At 58.5% G+C, this 24,964-nt stretch overlaps 2 protein-coding genes across 10 annotated transcripts; one reads left to right on the top strand and one right to left on the bottom strand.

Moving 5' to 3' along the window:
* The first annotated feature begins 509 nt into the window (after positions 1–509).
* On the top strand, positions 510–8,061 carry LOC102150337 (inactive serine/threonine-protein kinase TEX14). 8 transcript variants are annotated; one of them, XM_023649589.2, is made up of 17 exons: positions 510–599; positions 1,371–1,608; positions 3,867–3,981; positions 4,376–4,541; positions 4,621–4,775; positions 4,857–4,917; positions 4,994–5,118; positions 5,257–5,349; positions 5,773–6,108; positions 6,186–6,343; positions 6,420–6,613; positions 6,699–6,771; positions 6,858–6,946; positions 7,036–7,209; positions 7,385–7,537; positions 7,717–7,766; positions 7,854–8,061. In XM_023649589.2, the coding sequence occupies exons 2-17, from the start codon at positions 1,476–1,478 to the stop codon at positions 7,948–7,950; spliced, it is 2,172 nt and encodes a 723-aa protein (XP_023505357.1). In that variant the 5' UTR covers positions 510–599; positions 1,371–1,475; the 3' UTR covers positions 7,951–8,061. The 8 variants fall into 8 exon arrangements, with proteins under 8 accessions (XP_023505357.1, XP_070079014.1, XP_070079012.1 ...); XM_070222911.1 differs by having other exon boundaries at positions 511–599; positions 1,344–1,608; XM_070222912.1 differs by having other exon boundaries at positions 558–599; positions 1,427–1,608.
* A 5-nt stretch (positions 8,062–8,066) lies between these two features.
* On the bottom strand, positions 8,067–21,489 carry ARHGAP33 (Rho GTPase activating protein 33). Of its 2 annotated transcripts, XM_070222909.1 has the most exons (22): positions 21,120–21,489; positions 19,030–19,127; positions 18,868–18,952; positions 18,416–18,496; positions 18,178–18,315; positions 17,418–17,510; positions 16,784–16,906; positions 16,619–16,696; positions 16,467–16,533; positions 16,324–16,383; positions 16,083–16,235; positions 15,899–16,001; positions 14,583–14,727; positions 14,420–14,502; positions 14,233–14,340; positions 12,694–12,839; positions 11,911–12,064; positions 11,681–11,826; positions 11,533–11,607; positions 9,845–10,516; positions 9,359–9,750; positions 8,067–9,274 (listed from the first exon to the last, which is right to left on the bottom strand). In XM_070222909.1, the coding sequence occupies exons 1-22, from the start codon at positions 21,123–21,125 to the stop codon at positions 8,492–8,494; spliced, it is 3,789 nt and encodes a 1,262-aa protein (XP_070079010.1). In that variant the 5' UTR covers positions 21,126–21,489; the 3' UTR covers positions 8,067–8,491. The 2 variants fall into 2 exon arrangements, with proteins under 2 accessions (XP_070079010.1, XP_023505354.1); XM_023649586.2 differs by having other exon boundaries at positions 8,067–9,750.
* Positions 21,490–24,964: the final 3,475 nt, after the last annotated feature.

Here is a 24,964-nt window from a genome sequence, read left to right as displayed (position 1 = left end):
ATGGGCCACCCAGTGACAGGCTGGAGGAGAACGAGACACTCAGGGAGAGGCCCAGGGCTCTGGCTTGAAGAGGGAACTGTGGGGCCAAACCTGAGACTGGGATCCGGGAGGAAACTCACTTTTGGGTAGATACTTAGGCCCGTGTGGGCCCCGGTGAGTGTGAGGGTCCCAGGGGACGTCGAGGCGGAGGTGTCCAGGACACTGTTCGGCCCCGGGTCAGGGGCAAAGAGGAGAGCCTGGGGCAGGGACAGGGAGAGGAAACAGCCCGCGGGCGTGGGTGAGAAGCACGGGAAAAGACAGCCAAGGACAAGGATGAGGAAAGCCCACCACCTCAACAAGTCCTGGGGCGGAGGTAAGAAGGGGTAACATATAGGGCGCAGCCCTAACTGTCCCGGGCAGACCTCGCTCTCTTCCGTCGGCTCACCCTAGGGATACAGGGGCTTCTCTCGGGGAGGGAACCTACTGCGCAAGTGCAAACGTGGCTGGAGGCCAGTGATGCGCATGCGCCTCGGACTCCCGCCCAGACCGCCAGATCTAGGGCATCGGGGTCACGTGGCAGTCACGTGGCAGTCACGGGTGACCACTATCGGAGCCCAACGGTAGGTGCAGAGCTTCCTGGGCTGGGGTGTGGACCTGAGAACCTTCCCAGAGTTTACCTGGCCCTCAGCTCTCCATTGACTCCGCCCCCAGCCCCCCTTCCTCCCTCCCCGGCGTCCCTTCCTTCCCGCCCACCCCACAGCCCTCTGGCCCCGCCCCTTTATCAGAGCCTGGCTCCATTCCGGGCACCCTTCCCCCAGCGCACAGAGACCCGCCTCAGACCCTTTCGTGCCCTCAGTCCCTTCCTGCTTCTGTGGACCCCACCCTGGCACACGGACGCTTCCCTGAACTTCAGTGCAGGCCCCCAACTCTCAGATCCTCCCAACCCGGAGACCCTGAGTGCTCCTTCGTCCCTCAGACCCCTCCCCAGGGCCCCTTCCCTCGCCCGCACCCCCTGCCCTCGGACTGTCCTCCCCTGGCCACCCCCCCCCCCACCCCCCACCCCGGCTCACAGCGCTTAGACTCCAGCCCCTCTCAGATCCTGACCCTCAGGCCCCCTTCCTCCAGCCTGGAGGTGGTCTTCAGACCTTCTTCCTAAGCCCTAGACTCCTTCCCTGGACCGGCAGCCCTTATACCCCCTCCCCTGGATGGAGTCCCCAGCCCCCAGATTTCCAAATCCCCTTTGGCTCCCAGATGCCCTTAGGGCCCTGACCCTCTGGTATGTAGCTCTTCCCGAGTGCACCCCCTTTCTCATTCAGATGCTTCCCTCCAAATCAGACCCCTCCTGAATTCCCTTCCTTTCTCAGACTGCCCCCCACCCCCATTCCATCCAGCTCTGTCTTTATCACGCCCGGAGGTCCCATCCTTCGTTGCCTTCTGCCTTCATGAGCGCCCCTAGCAGATCCCTGCCCAGGAGCTGACCCAGTTCAGAGCCAAGGATGCCCTTGTTGCGCTCTCGCTTCCCCGTGAAACTGGGCTCCGTTCGGGATCCAGAAGGCCAGGTGGGCCGTCTGCATCGCCTGGCTGTGGCTGGGGGCCCAGGCTGGGGCCTCAGCCGGCTCCTGCGGAGAGGTGAGGGTTTGGCTGCTGGAACGGCCTGTGGGGCAAGATCAAGGGGCAGCATGGGGGTGCAACTTCAGTCGGCAAGTCGACAATTGTGTACCAGGCACCTGCTGTGTGCCAGGCTCTGTTGTCGGTGTTGGGGTGTAAGGTAAACATGACCTTCTGGGTCGTTGTGGATGAAATCTATTATGAGAGTTTAAGAGAATGATGAGGATGGGTGGACACGCTGGAAAGGATGGCCTTTCGGATGGGGTGATACTTTAGTCCCACAGGGTAAGAGCTAGTCATGCAAAAAGCTGGAGGAAGATGGATTAGCCAGTGCAAAGGCCCTGAAGTCAAAACAAACTGGGTATGCGTAAGTAGCAGCAGGGAGCAAGGGGACTCAGAGAGGACTGAAGCTGAAGAGGCAGCAGACACAGAGATGAAAGGGCCTCAAAAGGAGTGTGAATTTTGTTGGATTTTGTTCTGTGTGCGATGGGAAACCATTGGCGTTGTAGGCAAGAAATTAACATTACCCAATTTACAATTTCTCTTTTTCAGTGATTTTTGTAATTTGATTGTATATCAGGCCACTTTCTAAACTTGTTTAATAGTTGTAATTGTTTGTTGATTCTTTCACTGTTTTGTTATCTGCAGATGGTGGCAGTGGTCTCAGCCCTTCCATCTTTAAACTCTAATTTCTTTTTCTTGTCATAAGGTGTTGGCCACAACTCCCAAACCTTGTTATCAATGGACAGCTCTTTCTTTGTTCTTGATATTGAAGGGAATGAGTCTGTGTTTCTGCATTCAGTATCATGCTTGTTCTTGGGTTTTGGTTTATAATTTTTATCAAGTAAGGACGTTCTCATCTATTCTTAGTTTTCTGAGGGTTTTTTTTTTCCTAATCATAGGTAAGTATGGAATTTTATCAAGTGCTTTTTCTGTATCTACTGAGCTAAATGTGATTTTTGTCCTTTACTCTATGAATGTTGATAGACTCTTTTGATGTCTATTGATAGATGAATGACTCTATTACGTTGATAGATTTTCTTTTGTTGACTCATCCTTGCTCTCTGGGAATAAATTGGGTTACTGCTTTTACTTTATTTAGGAGTTTTGCGTATATAGTCACAAATGGAATTGATATATCATTTCACTTTCTGGTTCTAGAAACTCTCATCTAGTTTGGGAATTAAGGGGATACTAGCCCCATACAATGAGCCTTGCCCTCTTTTTCTATTTTTCTGTTTTGGAACAACTTGTATAAGATTGTCTATACGTAAAATGAAATGATTATCATTATAATAATTATTTATATCACGAAATGATTTGTGTTTTAAAAGATCCCCTGCAGGGATCATTCAAGACGAATGCAGAAAATCAGTTAGGATGCCATTGCAAAGATGGTGGATTACTGAGTAAAATAAGATGCAGTGAGTGTGATATTAAGAGGTTCCTGAAGGATCACATTTGGAGGGATTTTGCAGCAGAGACCAAACTGGGTTGGACCAAGTGTGTGATTGATTAGCCATGTCTGCCAAGGACATAGGAGTGCAGGGACGAGGATGCCATGCAGTTGCCCTCCTTGAGGATGTGGGACATAGCCTGGAGGAAGAGGAACTCCAGATTGATGGGTGTGCAGAAACAGGGCTTGGGGCATGATGAGTGGGGAGATGGGGGTTTGGGAGAGGGGATCTGAGCAGGATGATGGGGGGAGGAGATTGGCAAAGACGTGGAGGTAGAGGTGCAGAGGAGGTTGCTACCGGGATTCTGCTCTTAGATGCAGTGTTCAAAAATAAACTTGAGAGATTTCCTGATGAAATCCAGAGAGTTTGATTGTTTTGAAGAATTGGATGCTGGCTGCATGGGACCTGCATATATGCACTGAATTAGAGCTGGGTGGAGGCTGCCTGCCCTGGACAGTGCGTGAGACACTGTAAGCCAAGGTCTCCACGAAGTCCACTTTCCCCTGGCCCCTGAGTACCTTCCTGTGATTTTGACCCCTCTGGGATGGGGGAGGGATGTCGGCACGGCAGGTAAATGTTACCCCGTGTTCCAACTCTGTGGACTTAATGGTAAGCGCTGTGTTGAGACAGATTCTGAGGCAGAGTCCTCAGAGGCTGGAGGGTGGGGGTTCCTGGATATAGAGATGGAGCCTGGCATCAAAGGTTAACAGTCCAGGTGGGACTGTAGGAGCTGGGAATTGGCAAACGTGCTTCCTGGCAGCCCCCAGGACCTCTGCCCCTGGAGTAGGGGCGGGGACAGCCCTGAGCCTCGCTGCCCCTCAGTTGTCCAGGTGGATGGTGAGAACTCTGCTGGGCAGACGGGGCTCTTCCTCTCGGCGCTGCTAGGCCACAGCTCTGCCGTGCAGCTCCTGCTGGCTTTTGGCGCAAACCCCAACCAGTAAGTGGACAGGTGGTGATGTCCCCACACCCCCAGGGCCCTGAGTCTGAGCCCCAGAGAGCCAGGGCCTTCTTCCCCAGAGGCCTCTCTCCCTCACGACCTTCTTCCATCCCCTGATGACCCTCCTGTCTCCAGTAACCACCCTCCTTGTCCTCTGAGTTAACGCCTTCTTGTCCTCCAAGACTATTCCCGTTCTCCTGGTGCCTCCCATGCTCACAGTGATCCTCTCATCCTCTCAAAGGCTCCACTGTGTCCCCAGGTGACCCTTCCTGTCCTGATATCCACCTGCCGTGTTCATAGTGACTCCTTTCATCCCTCACTGCCCCCTCCTGTCTCCTCTTGTCCCTGATCCATCCCTTTCCTAATCCATTCCTGCCTTCATTGTTCTCTGCAGCCGCTGCCTTGATGGCAGCACACCTGTGCATGCAGGTGCCTTCTCGGGCCGCAGCCTGGTGGTGCTGCAGCTGCTGCGGGCAGGGGGGGACCTGCGTCTGCATGACCAGCAGGGTCGCACGCCTCGGGACTGGGCAGAGCAGGGTGGTGCTGAGCAGAGCCAGGAGGTGAGCAGTGGCTGGGGTGGGGTGGGAGCATCAGGGCCAGCACCCCCACCCTGCCTCACCCCACATGCCCCCCATCCAGGTGCTGGAGCTGTTACAGCTCTGCTGTGTCAACATATCAGCACTAGTGCATGGTGCTGAGTTGGCACCCACGGCATCCCTGGGCCAGTTGCAGGCCAGCTCTGGACGCAGCCTGTGTTGCTCCCTGTCTCGGCTGTGGCTGGTGCAGGCGGACAGGTAACTGTCCACACTGTGAAGCCTGCCCACCCACCATTCCCAGCTTCCCCGAACTTACCCTTGGACTGCCCTTTACCCCAGGGCACCAAGGCCGGAGCAGATCAGGGGACCCCGCCAAATCCCAGGCTTGGGATTTGGACAAGTAAGTGAAAGAGGGTGGGGTACTGGGGACCACCCCTGTCCTCTTTGTGCCTCATAGTCGTGCTCCTCATCCCCAGCTGAGCAGCCTGTGGCCAGTGGGGCTGGTAACAGGCATACCCCTCGCGGACCCCAAGGAGCTGCTGCCAGCCCAGGGCGAGCCTGTGCGCACCTACAAGAGCAGCTCCCACACCCTCATGATCAAGTGAGAGCTAGCCCCCTCCCACGCCCCACGCCTGGCGGTCCAGCAGCACTCTAGGGAGAGTCTAACTCTCCTGCTCCCGTCGCGAGAAACCCCCCCCGTGTCTCAGATGTCCTCTCTCTCCCCGCCCCCATTCTCCAGCCTCTTGTGGAGGGGCCACCCTGTGACCGTGCGGCAGCTGACGGCACCTGGGAGCCAGCCTGACGTGCTGTTGGCTGACCTTCAGCACTGCAGGTGCACCAGCCCCAGCCTTCTCCCCGGGCCAGCCCAGTCCCACAGGCCAGTCTCCTGCCTGCTCTCCTGACTCAAGTGTTTCATAAACAAGACCAGGGACAGTGGCAGTGGCCACGGTTACAGTCTTCACCTGCGGGCCAGCACCCAGCATAGAGCCCTCCTACTGGAGTGGCCATCCCCCCACTGGCAAGTGGGTACCCAGTTCTGTGTGCTGTATCTTGTAGGCTGCGGAGGGGAGCTGGGTGCAGGGAGGGGGAGCGTGAACAGGGTACCAACTGGGTGCTGGCTCTATGACTGCCAGGCTGTGGGACCTGGGGTCTCAGTTTCTCTCCTGTCCCGTGGCTGGTGCAGATCTGTGCCCAGGAGCAGCCCCCCGAGGCAGGCTGGGGCCTCCTCATGAGTGGCCTGCTCTCCTCCCCCCAGCACTCTGCACCACCCCAACCTGTTGCTGCTGATGGCGCTGAGCCCTTCAGCGGACCTGTCGGGGCTGCGCCTTCTCTTCGAGCCCGTGTGGCTGGGTTCCCTCTATGTGGTGCTGCACCCACAGGAACCGAGTGAGGGGGGTCCCCGCCCTGCGCCAGGTCTGCTGCCTGGGCACCTGCTGCTGCAGGTGCTGGAAGCCCTGCTGTTCCTGCAGGCCCGCTGGCGTGCTCATGGCGGCCTCAGCTCCCATGCTGTGCAGCTGGTGCGGCCAGGCCTGGCCAAGGTGGGCAGCCTGGAGCACGGGCGCCCACTGCACCAACGCTGGCTACAGCCCAGGTGAGTGCCTGTCTCACCCGCCTGCTCCTGTGTCCCTGTCCAGTGGCTACTGGCTCATGTCTCCTCGGCATCTACAGGCCACAGCAGGGCTGCCTCTGGGGAGGCCCAGGCCCAGGGCTGCCCCCACCTCCCGAGCTGTACCCATGGCTGCCACTTGAGCTCATCTGCGGTGACACACCTGCTGCCACCTCAGACCTCTATAGCTTCTGCATCCTGGCCCAGGAGGTCTTCACTGGTCAGTGAGTGACCCTACACCCTGCCCCACTGTGGCACCCTGCCCGTTTGGGTCCCCCAATCGTGCTTCCTCACAGGAGAGCTGCCCTGGGCTGGGAGACAGGGACCTGAGGTGAAGGCTAAACTGGAGGCAGGTGAGAGCCCGGCCCTGGACCCCCTGGTGCCAGCCCCCTACCAGGCCCTGGTTCGGGCTGGGCTGGGCCTAGGGCCTGCTGACCGCTCGGGCAGCCTGCAGAGTACGCGGTACCTGCTGCGGGAGGCCCTGGCCCAGGTACAGGACAGGTTGGCAGGGGTAGGTGGTAGCTGTGGAACCTCAGGCAGGGCCCATGTCCCCACACCTAGCCTCCTTCCCACAGGACTCGGCTCCTGAGGTGAGCTCCCCAATGGGCCGGACCACACTGTGCCCTGTACCCCAGTGTTCCCCACCAGGTTAGAGGGCAAGGAGATGGTGGTGGCAGGTGCTGGGCACAGCTCAGCTGTGCCCCCCTATTCCAGTCAACTGGTCTGCCCCCCAGAGACACTCTACTATGAGGTGGCTTCCAGAGCCAAGACTACACCCAGGCCTGTGCCCCCTGTGATGTCCCTAGGCCCGTCTCCATCTCAGGTAGGAGCCAGGGCAGGGATGTGGAGGACTGAGGGAACTGTGGGGCACCTGGGCAACCCATGCCAGCTCTCTGCCATCGCTCTCTGCAGGCGCTGGAGACTCCTGAGGTCACGGGCCACAGCAGAGTCCAGAGGGGCCCAGCATGGGACTCGGGCAGCAGCTTGACTCTAGGCAGCAGCCCCAGTCCTAGCCATGGCCTCTGCCCAGGCCACAGCCCCACAGCCAGGGTCAGCCTGTGCCATGGCCTGGAGCCCAGCTCAACAGTATGGATACCCCCAGGGCCCCGAGCACCCATCTGATCACAAACTGATGACCCCTCCCCCCACTTGTCACCAGCCCCAATTTCCCTGGCTGCCTGTCCTCTGACCAAGGACCCCCTGGGACCCCCAACTGTCCCCTCTCTGATCTGTGACCCCTGACCAACCCTGCTCCCCCTAGGGCCCTGCCCTGCACTCCAGCCTCCAGGACCCACCCTCCCTGCTGGGGACCAGGGCTCTGTGGAACAGTTTCAGAGAAGTTCTGTCAAGATCCGAGCCCTGCAGGGGCTGTGGCGGCACGCACACAGGGCTGCCCCGCCGGACGCCCAGTTCTGTGAGCCCACCCCCTGCCTGCTGACCCACAGGGAGGCTTCCCACACCCTGGAGGCTGCTGGCAGGGAATGCCACCAGGGCAGGGGAAGCAGAGGACCCCGAGCCCACCCCCTGCCCCACCCCAGCCTCCCAGGCCCATCCGTGGCTGCCGGGTGGCAGCTCCAGCCTTTTTTCCTGCAGGCGCCCAGCCCTGGGCTGATCAGAGAAGGTCTCTTCTCCAGCCTGCAGAAGTGAGAAATGGGCTCTGGTGGGAGGGCCCCTGGGCCCCATCATCCCTGAGGTGACCCTCAGTCCTCCCCTCCCTGACCACTCCCCAGGATGGATCTGCTGGAGGAGATCATAGCAGAGCTGGACAGTGGAGGCCAGCTTGGAGGCAGGCCCAGCCGCGACCCCCCTCCTGGCACACATTCTTAGGGCACCCCTGGCCCCCTCCCTCTCTGCACATATCGCCCCTCAGAGCCTCCCAGGAGTGACTCCCCACTCAGCACCTGCCGAAATGATAAAAGGAAAGAAAATGATAAAGCAACCCATCTGTCTCTGCCTCTTTATTCACTGAGCCTGGGCTCAGCAGGACATTAGCAGCCACATTTTCACCATTTTTATTCATTAATTTTGTCAGATGGTTTAGCGGGGTATGGGGAGGAGGGAAGGAGCTGTCCCCCCACCCGCTGTGCACAGGTCAGGGCATGCTGGGGTCTCCTGGAGAGGGAGGACAGGGTGTCAGCCCAGCCCTCAGATTTGTGCAAGAGCCCCCAGGATGGAGGACGGCGGGAGGATGGGTACAGCCCCTTCAGCCCAGGGTAGGGAAGCTATAATAGGTTAGGGACCCACATCAGAAGCAAGTTACAAAGTTAGAAACCTGGGGTAGGGATCAGGAGCTCAAGAAAATACAAAACAAGGGTTTGGGTTGGGTCAAGATCAGTGAGGGGGAAGGGAGGCGTCTCCCAGCTCTGGCTCAGCAGTAGCTTCGGGTCTGGCCCTCAGAATGGAGGGACCAGCTGGGAGTGGGGTAGGGGGGTGGGGGACCAGCCCCCTCTCTTCCTTGCCCCCCATTCCTGTATAGGGACCCTCTGTGGTGCTCGCCGCCCCTCCCATAGGCTGGTGGGGCTGCCCTGTAGAGCAGGAGAGGCTCAGGAGGGCCCCAGGGCCCAGGTACCCTGTGAGCAGTGTGGGGGCCCCAGGGGGCCCGCTGTTTCTGGGGAAGGCGGGGTGCTGGGGGGCCAGGGTCTGAACGACTTCGGGGGTGGGCAGGAGGGGAGGAGGAGCTGGAAGAGGCGGGTGAGGGACCCCTGGGCCCTAGGGCTAGGTTGACATAGAGGGGCTCAGGTCGGGTGGGGCGCCGGGCAGGGTGCTGGGGGGCTGAGTAGCCAAGATGGTCATGGGGAAAGCAGGAGGGGGGTGGTGGGTAGCCGAGCAGGAAGTCAGGGGACCTGTGGGGTGGTGGCGATTGGCCAAGCATGCCATACGAGGCATTGAGCCGGTCTGGGGGCATGGAGCGAAAGGGACTCCAGGAGCGGGTGGGGCCAGGGTAGGAGCCCTCACCTGCCTCGATCTCATAGTACATATTCTCTCCCCTGTCCAGTGGGGCAGGGCCACCCAGGGGGCTCCTCCAGGCTGGGGCTGGGGAGCAGGGCTGGAAGGGTGGGGAGCCCAGGGGGTACAAGCCTGGTTTGGGGACCCCGAGAAAGGGTGGCAGGCACTCCCGGGGGGCTGAGGAGAAGCAGCTGGGGGTAGGAACCTGTGAGGGGACAGAAGACGGGAACTGGGCTGTGGTCTCTAGCGCATCCCTGTACCCCCCACCCGCCCTGAGCTGCACACTGACCTGGGCAGGGCCTCTGAGCCCCCTCCTTGAGGTCCCTGTGGGCCGCTGGCTCCTCACCAAGCTCCCATCAGTCGGTTGCCTTGGTAGGGAGGGTGGGGGTCCCGGAGCCCAGGCACGCGGGTGGGCTAGGGAGTGGGGGGGTGGTCCTGTCCCTGAGGTCCCCGGGGGCTCACCACCCACCTCCAGGGACAGTGAGCGGCGGAAAGGGGAGCAAGGAGCAGCTGGGGTGCTCCCATGCTCCTGTTGGCTCTGTCTCTGGGCCACCTGCTGAGCCCGCTCAGCCAGGGCCAGGGCCATGAGGCGTGCTGCGTTCTTGGGGGGTGGGGGCGGGGCTCCCCCAGGGCGCAGGAGGGACAGGGGTGGGGGCAGCAGTGGTGAATCCACACCAGGACCTACGCAGAGAGGAATGGGAAGGGGCATCAGCCAGGTCTTGGGCACAGCCTCAGGGTCTGTGAGGTGGGCTGAGGTGGGCTGACCAGGACTCACCGTGCTGGCCTTGGGCTCCCCGGGGACCAGGCAGTGCCAGCTTGCTGCAGATCTCTTGTTGGCAGGTGTCACTCAGCTGGGCCTCAGCTCCACGTAGCAGCAGGGGGATGAGATGGGGGCGTAGGCCTGGGCTGGGGCTGAGGGCTGGCGTTGGGGTGACCGAGGCAGGTGTTCCCCCAGCCCCCAACAGCTCCAGGACGGCGGGTGGCACTGATACAGCCAGGGGCTCTGAGATGTCCAGGGCGGTGGGCGAGGCAGGGCTGGCAGGCCCACGGGGCGAGAGGGCCTGCGGGGGTGCCCTGGGTGGGAAGGCAGAGGCAGGGGCCGGGGGGGCCGGGCTGGCGGGAGGTGCAGGGTCCCCTGGGGTGGGGCTGCTGCAGCGAAAAGTAAGAGGATCAAAGTCGAGCCCCCGGAGCCCCTCCAGGCAGTGGGGTGGGCTGAAGTCCAGCTCATCACCATCGTCCAGCCAGGCTGAGGTTCGGTGTGATGGGGAACCGGAGAGTGCCCCCAGCCCAGCTGCGGAGGACCCCGAGGAGGAGGACGAGGAGGACGAGGAGGAGGACGAGGAGGAGGACGAAGACAGGCTCTCGCAGGAGCCAGCAGGTGCCGGGCCCATGGGGAAAGCATCAGTGCTGGAGTGCGGTCGCCGTAGCCTGTGCAGTCTCTGAAGGCCTGGAAAGGCAGAGGGTGGGGGGGGTGGCAGTTAGGCATCAGGCGTCAGAACTTTACAGACCCATACCTCAGTGAGAATAGGGCACACAACCCAGCAGGTTGGGGACACATAAGGGTGATAAAGGAAATAAGTGGCCAGTCCGTGAAAAGAACCAGTCCCGACCCAGAAGCAAGAATGACGTCTGACAACCGCATGGGCTGTGAGCGTGAGACCAGCAGGATCCCAGTCACGGCTGCTGGAGGGCCACGTTTGCAAAACAGCCGGGCCTCGTCTTGTGCAGCGGAACATGCGTGTGCCCTCCAGAGGGCCCCTGCTCTCCTGGGTACGGGGAGGGCTCTCAGCAGTGGCAGGGACTGCTCTTCAGAGCCCCCACCCAGATCCATCAGCAGTAGGAAGGACAAACAGCTCCTGATGGGCCACCCACACACAGAGTAGGAGAGCGCAGGGACAGGAAGGAACCTGTGCTCCCCTTGGCAACTCCAACTCGGATGGGGTCTGCAATGCGGCGGGGAGCGAAAAGGCCCAGCTCCACACGCAGTGCGCCCCTTTCTTATGACGCCCTTTAATCAAAGCCTCACAATGACCAGCACTGCAGATATGCGACTTACCCACACGCTGTATGTGCCAAAGCTTTAAAGGCAGGGGATGACGACCCTCAAATGCAGAGGACGCACCCGGTCGGGGGGCGGCATGGGGGGAGGAGGAGCTCGCAGGTAAGGGAGTGGGGCTCTTTCAGTTCTGGCTGGGGGTTTAGGGGTGTTCGTTATATTACTGACTTTTTTTTCAAAAGGAATGAATAAAAGGCTGTTGGAAAGGACCCTGCATGGACCAGGGATCACAGGGCGTCATGAACTTAAGGGGATGATTTATCCAACTCATTGTACCTAAGGTCCAGATTAAAAACTACAAAAAACCCAAGGCCCCCAAAGGTGAAGTACAACATCTGGAGGCCAACTCAGGGCCGCAGCCCCTCCCAGCCCCATCAGGGCCCAGGCCCAGGCCACCCTGTGCTCACCAGCCCCGCTGGCCTGCGACGACAGCGACTCCTCGCTCTTGGCGGATCTCAGCGTGACTGTGTCAGGTCGGCTGCCTGCAGGGAGAAGTAGAGGGTCACGGGGGCACGCAGAGTGCCTCCCCCTAACGCTGGCTGTCCAGTTTCTGACCTGAAGGCTGCGGTGGGGCGCGGGTGCCCCCAAGCCAAGGCAGAGGCTTCTTTCGGGGGATGCTGGGGCCCCGGCCCAGTGCAAAGAAGGTCTTCCAGCTGCTACCCCCGGGCTTCCGCTGTTTCTCGCCTCTCTCGCGTTTCCTCCTGGGGTGTGGGAGGACACAGGCGGCAGGCTGAGGGGCCGGGGCCTTCAGGCTGGCCCTCCCCTCTCCCTGGCATCCCACTTACCTTTCCACAGGTGAAGCTGGGGTCTTGGGAGCTGTGACCTCAGTGGGTGTCCCCAGCCGGCCCTGGGTGCGAGCTTGGGCTTCCTCCAGCGTCAGCAGGCGAGTGGAGGGGCCGCTGCCCGCAAGGGACTTGGGCCTGGGGAGGAGGCAGCGGCCTGGGGAGTTGGGAAAGGGGGCAGCTGTCAGCTTGGGGGGCCATTCAAGGCCACAGGCAAAGCCAAGCGCCACAGCCCAAGCCCCGGCCCCGCAGCATGCCCACCCGGGCTGGCAAGGCAGGGGGCCAGGGCGGATCAGGCGGGAATGGGGGGGCAGCAGGCAGGTGAAGAGGAGGAGTGAGGCAGAACGAGCTGATGAGGAGGCAGCTCCCAGCAGCCAGCGAAGGCAGCGGCTCTGGCTTCAGTTACCTCGGGCCAGAGGGCCCTCCGACGTGCTGAATCCTGATTGGGCTGGGGTCCGGGGCGGGGAGGGGAGTCTGGGTGGGGCTGGGGCACGGTCAAGTCTGGGGACCTCCCACCTCCTCCCAGGATGACCCAGGGCCCCAAGCGCCCCCAGGAGCTACAAGGGGTGAAGGAAGACCGATGTCCGGGCCAAGAAGTGGGGATCCTGAGCGGAGGAGCTGAAATGAGAAGGGGGGGCAGGGGAGGGAGAGGCCGGGGCGGGGTCCTCAAGGAGCCAGGAGGGAGGTCCAGCTTCAGTGGGGAAAGGATAGGGCTGGGAGCCCACCTGCCCTCCCACTGCAGCCCTGACAACGAGGGGGCAGTAGCCAGGGGTGGGCTGGGCGTACCTGCAGGATCAAGGCCAGCGGAGGTGAAGGTGTCACTAAACAGGACGTCCACATGGGTGAGCAGGAATTCCACCACCACTGACTGCACCCGCACCTCCCGGAAGGCCGCTGCCCCACCCAGCCCCACTGACTCCAGCTCCATGGACCTGGATGGGGGTAGGGGGAGGGAGGCCGGGTGCCTTGAGCCCCAGCCGGCAGGTTCTGGCTAGGCAAGGTGGGGAGCTAGTGGAAGCAATGACTGTCATTCAACGCCTCTGACCTTATCAAACTGACCACACCTAGAGCTGGCCTCTCAGCCTTTCCCCAAGCCCGCTCCCTCCCCGCCTTGCCTATCCTGGTCAGTGTCAGGCCCGTCCTTCTAGTGGCTCCAGTCAAACACCTCGGATCGTCCTTGACCCCTCTCTTTCCCTCACACGCACATCCAGTCTCTCAGCAAACCCTGTGGGCTCCACACACAACATCTATCCAGAATCTAAATTCTTCTCCCCACTGCCCCACCCTGGCCCGGCCTCCATCCTCTGCCTCCTGGACCATCACAGCAGCCCCCGCCCTGTCTCCCTGCTCCATCCCTGTCCCCTGCAGTCTGCTCCCCACAGCAGCCAGGAGCGGCCTGTGAACTTCAGTCAGGTCAGGGCCCTCCGGGGTCAGAGCCTCCCCTGGCTGCACTCACACCAGGTAAAAGAGAAGTCCTCACCACGACCCACAACCCATAAGTCACTCCTCTCTGTCACCTCTCTGACTTCATCATCTCCTCCCCCCAAGCTGTCACTCACTCACTCTCTCACTCAGCTCCAGACACGCTGGCCTCCCTGCTGGTCCTCCAGTACACCAGGCGCTGACTCGGCCCCTGGGCCTTTGCACTTGCTGTTCCCTCTGCTTCACTGCTCCTCCTCAGCTATCTGTACGAGTCCCTCCCCCACCTTCTGCAAGTATTGACTCAAATGTTACCCTCTCGATAGTGTCTTCCCCACCCACCTGATTTAAAATTGTAAACTTCTGTACTTCAGGTCTGCCTTTATTTTCCCCACAGTTCTTATACTCACCATCTGATATACTATCTATTTTGTTTATTTATTTATGTGTCTCCCCAGAAGAACCGGACCCCTCCAGGACAGAGAGCCTGCCTGTCTTGCTCACCATCAAATCGTCTGGGGCTTACCCAGCTGCTGGCCATAGGAGACTTCTTACTGACACCTTCCCTGCCACACTATCTAACGATTTCACAATGCCATGATCCCGTACATCTCCCTTCCCTGCTTCGTAATCTTTCCCTTACCACTTATCACCATCAGCCAGCGCTCTGTATTTTTCCTGTTAATCATTCACTGTGCATCTCCTCCCTGAGAATGTGAGCCCAGGAGCACAGGATCCTGCTTACTACTCTGTCCCTCGTGCTGAGAACAGAGGCTGGCACACGAGAGGTACTTATTTTATGTGTTGAATGAAATGGGTTCCTGGGGTGGGGGTAGGACTGGGGCAGACTTGAGGCCCAGCCCATGTGAGGGAGCTGAGGGGTGGGCTGGTGAGTTGCCAGTTTACCGTAGCAGGTTGGGTGCCCAGACGATGGCCAGGTTGCGGGCGTGCATGCTGGTGTTGGCACTGTGTCTCGCCATGCGGGCCAAGTGCCTCAGCAGGTACTCCAGGGTCCTAGGTGGGAGCAGAGGGGTACACTGAGGCTCAGCTCCTTAGGAGCCCACCCCAGTCCTTCCCTGTGCTCCTGGCTTGCCTGTAGTGTGGCGGGGGCAGCTGCTGGATGACGTCGTGGACGCGCACCAGGCGCTCCTCCTCCCCAGGCACCGACATGGCTTCCTGAGAACGTGCACAGGCATGATGGGGGCCGGGCCAGAGGCGTCCCAGCACCCTCCGGCCGCACCAGCTCCCTTACTCACGCTGAACTTCCCGTAGAGCTGGTACGTGAGCAAGGGGTTCGGCAGCTCGCGGAAGTAGAGCTTGCAGAGGGAGGACACGCTGTGGATGTCCTGCAGGAAGGCGGGGCCAGACAGTTCAGGGATCCTCTCACTGTCAAACTCATGCCTGAGGCCACCAGGCCAAGGAGGAGGAAGATTCCAGTCAGAGCTGGCCCACCTGGCCGTGTCCTTCCCCCACCCCCAAAGCGTCCGCAGATGGATGCAACCCTCTTCCTGTGCTGGGCTCTTCAGAGGCAGAACCTTACCGAAGCCCCCAAGAACCCTGTGTACCAAATATCAGGGTGGCCTATTTCACAGAGGCTCAGGTGGGAGACGCTACTGCGTGTAGCTACCCAAGGCTATCTGACTCCAGAAGGTGACCATGCTCCTTCCAAGTTGTGCCATTTTCCTGGCACAAGAGGTCACCAGAAAATGCGGCTGAAATCCCTGCAGCCCCTGCTCCCAGGTGTTGGTGGTGTCCCACTGCTCCTGGGGAAACCTCGTGTCTCCTCTCGCTCCCCTCCCCCTCCCCTCGGCTCCATTCTCACTGCACGGCCCTGTCAGCCATGATGCTCGGGCCTCACTGCTTCCCCACTCTTAAGACCCTTGTGCACACTGTCTCTCCCCGGCTCAGAACCCTCCTGTGGTTCCCCCTTTCCTCGGAGTAAAAGCCAGAATCCTAGCAGTCGTCAAAAAGGCCCTGCATGCTCTGCCCCTAATCACTGCGTAGACATCATCTCCTGCTGCTTTCCCCTTTGCGCTGGCTGTTCCCTTCACTGTGGATGCTTTTCCCAGGATATCCCCATGGCTTGCTCCCTCACATCCTCCAGAGTGAGCTCTCCCCCAGAAAACCTTCTCCGCGCTCCCTATTTAAAATTGCAGCGCTTTCTGACTTAGTATTACCATCCTCCTTACCCCAGTCTATCTCCAGAGGCCTTGTCACCTCTTAGTAACTCTCCTACTTCCTTGTCTGTCCCTCCTGCATGTAAGCCCCATGAGGGCCGGAGTCTCTGGGTGTCGCCAGAGCCACTAGGTCCCCAGGACCTCGTGCTGGGCAAGTGCCAGGTGCTCAATGAAGTTTGATCCCTCTGCTTCCAGTGCTCATTCTGCCCTCACCTCTCAGGCCTCAGCTAGGGTGTCACTTCCTCGAGGAAGCCCTCCCGGCCCCCAGCCTTGTCCAAGCCCGCTCTATGCCCTCTGAACTCCTGAAAACTGTCTCCAGCACCCGGCCCAGGGCCTGGAATAGAGACGACGCTCAGTAGATGTGTGTGGAGAGGACGGTTGGTGGAGGGCCTCACCGCAGCCTCTGGATGTTGGATGACACGCCCGAGAGCCGGTAGATTCCATCCACCACCCCGTGGGCCTCAATAAACTCTGAGCAGCAGCGAAGCACCTGGGGCACTGGGAGAGAGCAGCGGGGTCAGGGCTGGGCAGGTTGCATCCTGGTGGCCGGGTGGGCTGGGCAGGCGGCCCGGGCCTCACCATCCTGGCCTGAGTTGCTGAGGTGCTCTCCAAGGTCGCAGCCGAACACCCTCTGCCGCAGGATGCCGCGCTGCCGCAGCCGCTGCCGGGAGGGCCGGGAGCGCATGAAGGTGCGGAGGAGGCCAGCCAGCTTCCCACGCGGCCGAGGCACAGCTGTGGGGGTAAAGGCAGCCCGCACAGGGTCAGTGCAGCCACTGGTCTGGGGGATGGGGGGCAGGGCCCTGGCCCTTATTTCCATTACCTGAGGTCAGAGAGGAGATACCCTGGGGAGCAGGGACACCACACGGGGGACCGTCGGCATCTGTGGGGCAAACAGTGGGTGCAAAGGATAGACAGCAGGCACAGGATGCAGGGGGGCCTCCCCACTTGGCCCAGGGCACTTACCCCCCTTCAGGCCCGGACCCGGCCGCTCTGTGAACAGCTCCACACACTCGCTGGGGAAGAAACCGACCTGAGGAGGAGTCGGGGTCAGTGCCTGCGCCACCCTAGCTGGCTTGGTTTCCCAGTCTCACCTGTCCACCCCAAGCCAGGCTCACCTGGAAGCCTCGTTTGCCCCGCCACCAGCTCCGATCTTCCGTGGGTGGCATGTCGATCACAGAGACAATGTCTCCCACCTGGGAGTGGGCAGGTGAGAGGAGGGAGGGTCAGAGGAGCAGGGGAAGTGGGGAGCCAGGCTGGAATCCGCTCCCCCACGGCCTCACCTCGAAGGACAGCTCGTCTGGTGCCTGGGCCGTGTACCGTTTGACCACGTGGGCAGCAGCCACGGCAGGGATGTTGAGCGAGGCCTCCTCACTGAGGAGCAGTCGCCGGCCGTGGTTGTCCAGCTGAGATGAAGGCAGGATGTGGCAGGGAAGAAGAAGAAGGCAATGATAAAGACAGAGACAGTTCCTCCATGTCCAATGGAGGCCACCATCTGTCCCCCACCTAAGAGCTATTGGTCAAACACCTAAATTCTTGCCCCATCCAAAACAAAGCCCCTTCCTTCCTGTCCTGTCCCAGGACACCCCTGCACCCCCATCCTGCACAGCAGACACTGCACGCTTGCCGTCAGAAAACCTGCTGGGTTGCGCCTCTCTTAGCCAGGCGTTCTGCGACTCACAGCCAAACCCATTTCTAATCAATATACCTTGAGATCCTTGCACCCCACAGCCCAACACCCGCTGAAACACACACGCACTCGCTCTCTCGCAGGCCTGCACCCACACAGACACTGAAGTGCAGTGCCTCCTCCACTCCGCTCCTTCCTTTCCTGTGCCCACACACACTCTTGCAATGGTTCTCACTCCTCAGACATCCCCGGCTCACTCTCAACTCCAAGCCCCGACTCGGGCCCACCTCCATCCAGGTGAGCACGGGCCCACAGTTGAGGTTACTGTCCACCAGTCCCGACAGGGTCTCCAGGTACTGCAGCAGCAGTGGCACCAGCATCTAGGGGCGGGTGGTCAGGGTGGGCTTTTGTGAGGGGACCCTGAGAGAGCCCAGTGTCCTCTTACACCGCCCTGGCTCGCCTCTGGGCAAGGTTGAAATTCAGCCTGAATGCACGAGTTAAGTACTGAAATTTTTTTTTTCTTTAGATTTAAAAAAAATTTTTCCTTTTTCCCCCAAAGCCCCCTGGTACATAGTCGTGTATTTTTAGTTGTGGGTCCTTCTAGTTGTGGCACATGGGGTGCAACCTCAGCATGGCTTGAGGAGCGGTGCCATGTCTGCGCCCAGGATTCGAACCGGCGAAACCCTGGGCTGCCGAAGCAGAGCGTGCGAACTTAACCACTGGGCCACAGGGCCTGCCCTAACCCATGCCTCCAGGGGAGATACTGAAATATCATATCAGTTGATAAACAGGCTAGGCCAAGCTCCTGTGTGCCCCCATTGGCCAGGCCATGCTGACCCTCCCATGGAACCCTCTGGAACTCTCCAGGATTCTAAAACTCAAGGGAGCCTCAAGAACCCTGCTGCCTTTCTCAGGCCTCTGACTGGGTGGGGCTTGGGCCACACCAGTGTTTAAATATTTATCTATCCCCCTGCCTCGATGGTCTCCCGCATTGCTGATGAGGACATGCCACAGCTGAGGCAGGGGCTGGGACAAGAAGCAGTTTACCTGGGCAGCCCTGGCACCCTCCGGGGGTGGGGGAAGCTCTGGCAGGCAGGAAAACCTCCGGTCAAATATGCAGCGGTGGAGGTGGGCGTCCAGGGAGCGGAAGTCATCATAGCTGCGGAGAACTGGCCAGGAACGGCCCTATGGGCGTGGCGGGGGGGACAGAAGGGCACAGTTACACAGAGCTGAGGACCATGGTGCCCAGTCCGCCAGGCTAGATAAGGGGCAGGAGTGGCCTCACCTGACAGGTCACCTGTACCCCAAACACCAGCTCATTCTCCCCAGAGAAGTTGGGGCCTTCGCGTTCTGGAGACAGCAGGAGCTGCAGAAGGAAACAGAGGCCCAGGAGAGGGTTTCGCTTTGGTTCAGTCCTGACTTCCCCAGACTGGCACTATCTCGGGATGGGTCTGTGTCCCCCTCCTGGAGCTCCCCAAAGATGGGGCCTGGGGATGTCTCAGTCAGAGTACTGGGTCCTGGTACAGAGCTGACACCTAACAAGAAGTTGTTGCTGAATGAATTAAAGAACAAATGAATGAATGGACAGCTCTCTCCTTCCGCCCTGCAACTCTGGCCACTGACTGCTCAGATGGGCGGAGCAGCCAGTCCCAGGGAAGTTTCCGGGGTAAAGTGGCTGAGACTGCATCAGGGTTGGGTGGGATCTCACCTTCCCACCTGGGTGCAAAGCCCCCATACCTGAATGTGGCCAAAGTCAACATTCTCATAGTGGAAATGGGCACAGTCAGCCAGCCGGGGGAAGGGACCTCGAGGAGCCGAGAGCCTGGGAAACAGGTGACACGTCACTGGCGGCTCCTGCACTTGCCCCCTCCTAAGCTGAGCCTGTCCCTCACCTCTCACCTCTTCCCAGGCTTCCCCTTCACACTGGGCCCGCCAGTAGGGGGCAGGGGCTGCACGGAGCCCTCTCCTGGGCCATCCAGGCTGTCAGTGCTGCGGGCCTGTAGAGCAGAAAGAAGAATCAGAGTCCCCAGAGATGGGAGCAGAGAGACAACGGGAGCATTGTTATCTGCCAGCCGGGCCTGGAGGCCGAATTGCTCTACACACTGCCCTGAGCATGGAGTAGAAGAGTAGGTCAGGGGGAGGTGACAGCCAGCCGAGGATAGGCCTGTTTCTTCGTGTGTGGTCTGAGGCGGGTGGGGGGGGTGGGGGGGTGGGGGTGGGGATGCTGGAAGAGCAGGGGCTGAGGGTGAGGCAGGGAGAGAGCAGGCTGGTGCCATCTCTCCCCGTTTTAAATCCTCCCATAGCCCCTGCAGAGTACAGTCATGTCCCATCTGTGCCTCTCCACACCTTCCATCGATATCTGGACAATCACAGCTACCATCTTATCAGTTTTCCTGCTTCCAACCTCTTCCCTCCTGCCAGCTTCTTCACAGCAAGAGCCAGTATAATTTTCACACAACACAAATCTGCCTGTCTCTCCATAGATGGTGGACCTGCAATGGCTCCCTGATGTCTTCAAGGCAGTCTGAATTCTCTGGTCTCTGTTTACCTTTCCAGCCCCATCTCTCCCCTTAGCCTCCATTCAGAGCTCTTGAACTTCTAAGAGTCCAGCAAAAGCATCTTATCCTTTTCTTGTACGCCTCTGCAAAGGCTGTACCCTCTGCACAAAACACTCTTCCCCATCCTCTCATTCCTCAGGTTTCAGCTCTCTTGTTCCCTCTTCTCGGAAGTTCTCTCTGACCCTTCAGGCTGTATCAGGTACCTCTTCTGGACTCTTCCACCCCTTGAGGTTCCCCCATCCCAGGCCTGACGGCCCTGCCTGAGCTTCCCCCATCACAGCTCTGAGCACTCTGAGATGTCACTGTCTGGTGACAAGTCCATCTCTCCCATTAGACTGTGACCTCTCCAGGATCGGGCACTGGGGCTGAGTCCCCAGTCCCCCAGCATTGCCCAGCACAGAGCTGGGCACAGAATTGGTGCTCCTTACAAGTAGGGTTCTGCCTGATTCCTCTCTGGGTCCCAATACCCAGTGCCAGCCCCGTCGCAGAGCAGGGGCCCGGTAGAATGTAATGAATAAATTAACCAGCTGCCAGATGGGGATTCCCTAGACCAGGCTCTAGCTTCTCCCTCCTTCATACCCCTGTAATCCCGACTTTCTCCTTGGGTCTTGTCCTCGGGTCTGTCCCCCTCCAGCCCATGAGCTCCCCAAGGCAGGATGGGATCTGACGCTCTCTGTGCCTGGAGCATGGGGTCTGCACAGAGGTCTCAGTGAATGTCTGTTAAGTGAGCCACGAGGAGGGAATGAATGGATGAATGAGCAGGAGCAGCATGGTGGGCGAGGGAGACAGTGGGGGAGGGAGGAGGAGGACAAGAAGATGGAGAGGACTCAAGGATCACGCTGGAGGTACAATGCCAGCTTGGGATTGGGGTGGAGTACTGGAGAAGCTGAGGTAAAGGTTCAGGCTGATGGCGGTAGGGGGGGATGGTTGAGAGGGACCGGGATGGGGTGAGAACGACGAGAAGGAGAAGAAAAGGGTCAGGTTGAGGATGGAGTGGGGGTGGGGCTCAAGAACCAGAAAGCGGCTGGTGGAGGAGGAGAGGAGCTAGGCCAGGGAGGGGCGGAGGTTGGGATGAAGACTCTGAGGATGGCTCTGGGATGGGGGCTGGTGAAGAACCACGGAGCTTCAACAGGCGCCTGCGGGGGCCACTCGGGGGATACGAGGCCCCTCCCTGGACCAGCCCCTCCTCCTCCCGGTCTTCGGCCGCTGTCACCCCCATCTAGGGCGTGGAAGGGGATGCGCGCTGAGGGGGCGGGGCCCGGGTAAGGGCTCGGGCCCAAGACCAGGCCGGGGGACGAGAGGGACCGCGACGAGGGTGAGGGGCGGCGCGGGCCGCGGGCTCGGGCGGGGCCGGGGGCGGGGCGCTCGGGGCGGGGCCGCGTGCGGACAGACTGACACGCGGACGGACTGACGGCCGCGTGGGCTGCTCACCACCATGGTCTCGTAGCCTCCTCAGGCGCCGGCTGCGCGGGACCCCTCGCTCGTCGTCCTCGTCGCCGATGCCGCCGCCATGGCGACACAAAGGGGAGGGCGCGAGCCGCGCGCGGGCGGCCGCAGGCCCCGCCCCTAACGGCCGCCCGTGGCTCCGGCGCGCGCCCCACCGGGGCGGGGGCAGCGAGGACGCGGCGCCGCTTCTCATTGGCTCCACCCTCGGCCTCAGGACGACGCCCCGCCCACCTGGCGGCTTCTCATTGGCTTCGGCTTGGGTCCCCTCGCTGCCTCGGTCTGTCTTCGGTCCCGCCCTGCGAAGTTTGACAGCGCCACGCCCACGGCTGCTTTTCATTGGCTGTCATTCCCCTCCTGAGACACGCCCCCAGGTTCTTTATGCTTTGCCTCCAACACTTCTAACACGAGGCGAGGGGCCCTCCCCTTGGTCCACTCTCAGTGACCGCTCCTCTGACACTTAATTGGATTCTCCCACGGCCTCAGGGCTTTTCTCCATCCCCAAGCAGCTTTTCAAAGTCAATCCTCTAGCCCCACCTTGGCAGTCCTGACCCTGACCCCGCCCACAGAATACTGAGGGCATTCACCTCTCGACGGTTTCCCTGGCTCAGGTGCCCTGCCTGGACATGACCCTATGCACTCTGCGACTTGGCCTTGCCCTACCCACTGCACGTTATTCTTGCCTTCTCCTCTACTGCTGATTACAGGCCGGCCTCTAGCCTTGATTCCTCTTACCTAGGAATATGTTTAGCCGGCAATACCAGAACATGACCACGCCTCCCATAAAGCCAATCCCAATTGTTCCAGCCATTGGCCGAGCCAGGCTCAGAAAACACTCTGTAGCAACGCCCTTTCAAAGAGGCCTCTCCCATTAGTCAGGCCCTCAACGAGACCCTCAGCTCAGAAGGTACATCCTTGATCCGTCCATTCATTCATTCAAAAACTCTGATCACTTAATTTGTGAATACGTCAGTAAACAAAACACGGAAAAATATACCCTGCCCACACGGAGCTCAAAAGCTAGTGGGAAACGACAGACAATGAACAAAATAAATATTTAAAAATATAGAATATTAGAAGGTGATAAGTTCTCCGGATAAAAATTAAGCAGTGATCAGAGAAAGGGAGTGCTGGGGGAGGCGTCAATTTACAGTTACTTATTTCAATTCATTGAACTTGCCGACTTCATTCCCATCACAGGATTTCCCACAGGATGTTCCCCCCACCTGGAATATTCCTCCCCACCACCCGTCAACCTCTGTGGTGGTTTTAAAACATGACTGCAAATTCTTTGACACTCTTCTCATGAAAATGTGGAGTCTATGTCTCCTCCCCCTTGAATCTGGGCAGGATTGTGACAACTTCAACCAACAGAGAATAGTGGGATTGCGCTATGTGATTTCCAGGGCTAGTGGTTAGCGGCAATGCAGCTTCTTCCTTGTCCACTAGGATGACTAGCTCTAGAGCCTTGAGGCATCATGTGAGCATTGTGACTGTGCTGAAGGAGCTACCCTTTGAGGAAGCCCAAGCCACACGGAGAGGCCATGTGTAGGCACCACAGTCCATGGTTCCAGCTGAGCCCAGCCTTGGGATCATCGGAGCCCTGGTACCAGATTGGTGCATGATGAAGCTCCAGAGATTCCACCCCGAGCTGTGGAGGTTCCTTTGTCTTCCCAGTGGAACCCCTAGACTTCATGGACAGACACAAAATGTCCCCAGTTGTGCCCTGTCCAAGTTTCTGACTCAGAGAATCCATGAGCATAATAAAATGATTGTTTTATGCCGCTAAGTTTTGGGGGTGACTTGTAACTCAGCAATGGTAATTAGGATGGCCCTTTTCAACTAGTTAATTCCTATCTGTCTCAGCTGAAATGTAACTTCCTCAGGAATCCTTCTAGGTCCCACTCACTCCCACCCACCACCCCCAATTAGATCAGTTCCACTACTAAACATCTTTTATTTCTCCTTATATCTAAACAGCTATTTCCTTCTTGTTGATTTCATTTAAATGTATGGTTTTTTCAAAATGGGTCTAAACAAATATTTACCGTGTCTGTGACATACAGAAGTACTTCTAACAGAAATCTATCCTATCCTCCCTTTTTAAATAAATACAGATATCAAAACAATCCTAATCATATATTCTCCAACATTTTGTTATGAAAAGTTTCTAACATACACCTAATTTGAAAAATTTTACAGTGGACTCCCATATACCCACCACTTAGATTCTACCATTATTTGCTTTATCTCCCATCTACCTATTACTCTATTCATCCATTAATCTAATTAATTTTGGGATGTATTTCAAAATAAATTAGAGACATTGATATACCACCCCTTAAATACTTCAGCATGCATATCTTTAACTAGCGCTCAAAGTTTATTTTTCTTTTGAGGTAAACTGTACGTTAAATAAAATTCACAAATTTCACTGAGTTTTGATAAGTGCATGCACCTCTGTAACCCAAACTCCTACCCAGGCTGGCAACAGGACTTTTTATATGGCAGCTCAGGGCTCCAAAGCAAGCGTTAGAGAGAGAAAGAGAGAGAGAGGAAAAAAACAGGTGGAAATCGTATCATCATTTTTAATCCAGTTTAGAACATTAAAGCAGTACCATTTCCTCTGCATTCTATTTGTTGGGGCAGTCACAAAGTTCTACCCGGTTTCAATGAGAAGGGACATAGACTCTACTTTTTGACAAGAAGTGTGTCAAAGAATTTGCAGACAAAACAATAGGTTTTCCAATAGTCCAGACCATGATGATAGCCTAGACTGGGGTAAGGGCAGTGGAAGAGGGAAAAGGGGTTAAATTCTGGATAGATCTTCAAGGAAGAGATGACAGGGCTTGCTGGTTAATTGACTGTGGGTGTGATGGAAAGAGAGGTGTGAAGGATGATGATGAGGCTTGGGCTCAAGCAGCTCAGATGGAGCTGAGGAAAGCTAGGGAGGAACAGGTTTATGGGGGAAGACTGGGAGGCCAGTTTAAGACCTGTGGAGTTTGAGGCATCTCTGAGACCTTTGAGTGGGGAGGGTGAGCATGTAGCAGGATATAGGAGCCTGAGGTTCAGTGGCCAGGTCTAGGCTGAAGATAGAAATTTGGGGACTATCAGAATAGAGATGGGACTTAGAGCCACGAAGCCAGACGAGAGCATCTGGGAATGAGTATAGAGAAGTCAAGGCCAGGGCCCTGGACATGCCAGTCACAGGTTGGGGCAATGAGGAGGCACGACCAGGGATGGGAGAGGGGTAGGGTGCTGGAAGCAGAGGAAGGAGGTGCTTCAAGGAGGGAGGGATCGGCACACCAAATGCTGCTGCTGGCTCCGCAGGATGCGGATTGAGGACTGGACATTGTCCAACACTCTGAAGTCCCCATTAGCTTCATGCCCAGAGGACAGTCCCTTTGGTCTCATCTGAGATAGGACAATCCACTCGTGAGTTGAGAGTCAGATAAGGTGAGTCCCAGTCTTACCTGGAATCCCTCCCCTGCCCTCAAAGAGGATGAAACCAAAAGATTTTGTGTCAATGGTGAGGGACTGGGGGGGGGGGGGTGCGGGTGTAAGGGAGGGTGGAGTCATTTCCTAAATTAGCACGACCCTTGGCCTTTCCAGAACAAGCCCTTTCTCAGAGACAATTAGTCATCTGAAAACTTTTTTTTGGTGAGGAAGATTGGCCCTGAGCCAACATCTGTGCCAATCTTCCTCCTTTTGTATGGTGGGACACGGCCACAGCATGGCTTGACAGCAGTGTGTAGGTCTATGCTCAGGATCCAAACCCCCGAACCCTGGGCTGCCCGATTGGAGTGCACAAACTTAACGATTACACCACTGGG

Source organism: Equus caballus, chromosome 10 (genome assembly GCF_041296265.1).
Source record: "Equus caballus isolate H_3958 breed thoroughbred chromosome 10, TB-T2T, whole genome shotgun sequence".
Classification (NCBI taxonomy): domain Eukaryota; kingdom Metazoa; phylum Chordata; class Mammalia; order Perissodactyla; family Equidae; genus Equus; species Equus caballus.
Note: the sequence above shows the minus strand (reverse complement) of the source record. Positions and strands in the feature narration are given on the sequence as shown.

Excerpts from the sequence above, each read along its gene's own strand:
- ARHGAP33 (XM_023649586.2), bottom strand. Across the intron at positions 16,534-16,618 it reads GGGGCAAACGAGGCTTCCAG|GTCGGTTTCTTCCCCAGCGA; the intron begins GTGAGCCTGGCT and ends ACTCCTCCTCAG. Across the intron at positions 14,503-14,582 it reads AGCTCTACGGGAAGTTCAGC|GAAGCCATGTCGGTGCCTGG; the intron begins GTGAGTAAGGGA and ends GCACGTTCTCAG.
- LOC102150337 (XM_023649589.2), top strand. The coding sequence starts at position 1,476 with ATGCCCTTGTTGCGCTCTCGCTTCCCCGTGAAACTGGGCTCCGTTCGG. Across the intron at positions 4,542-4,620 it reads GTGCTGAGCAGAGCCAGGAG|GTGCTGGAGCTGTTACAGCT; the intron begins GTGAGCAGTGGC and ends CCCCCCATCCAG. Across the intron at positions 6,344-6,419 it reads GGCCCAGGAGGTCTTCACTG|GAGAGCTGCCCTGGGCTGGG; the intron begins GTCAGTGAGTGA and ends GCTTCCTCACAG.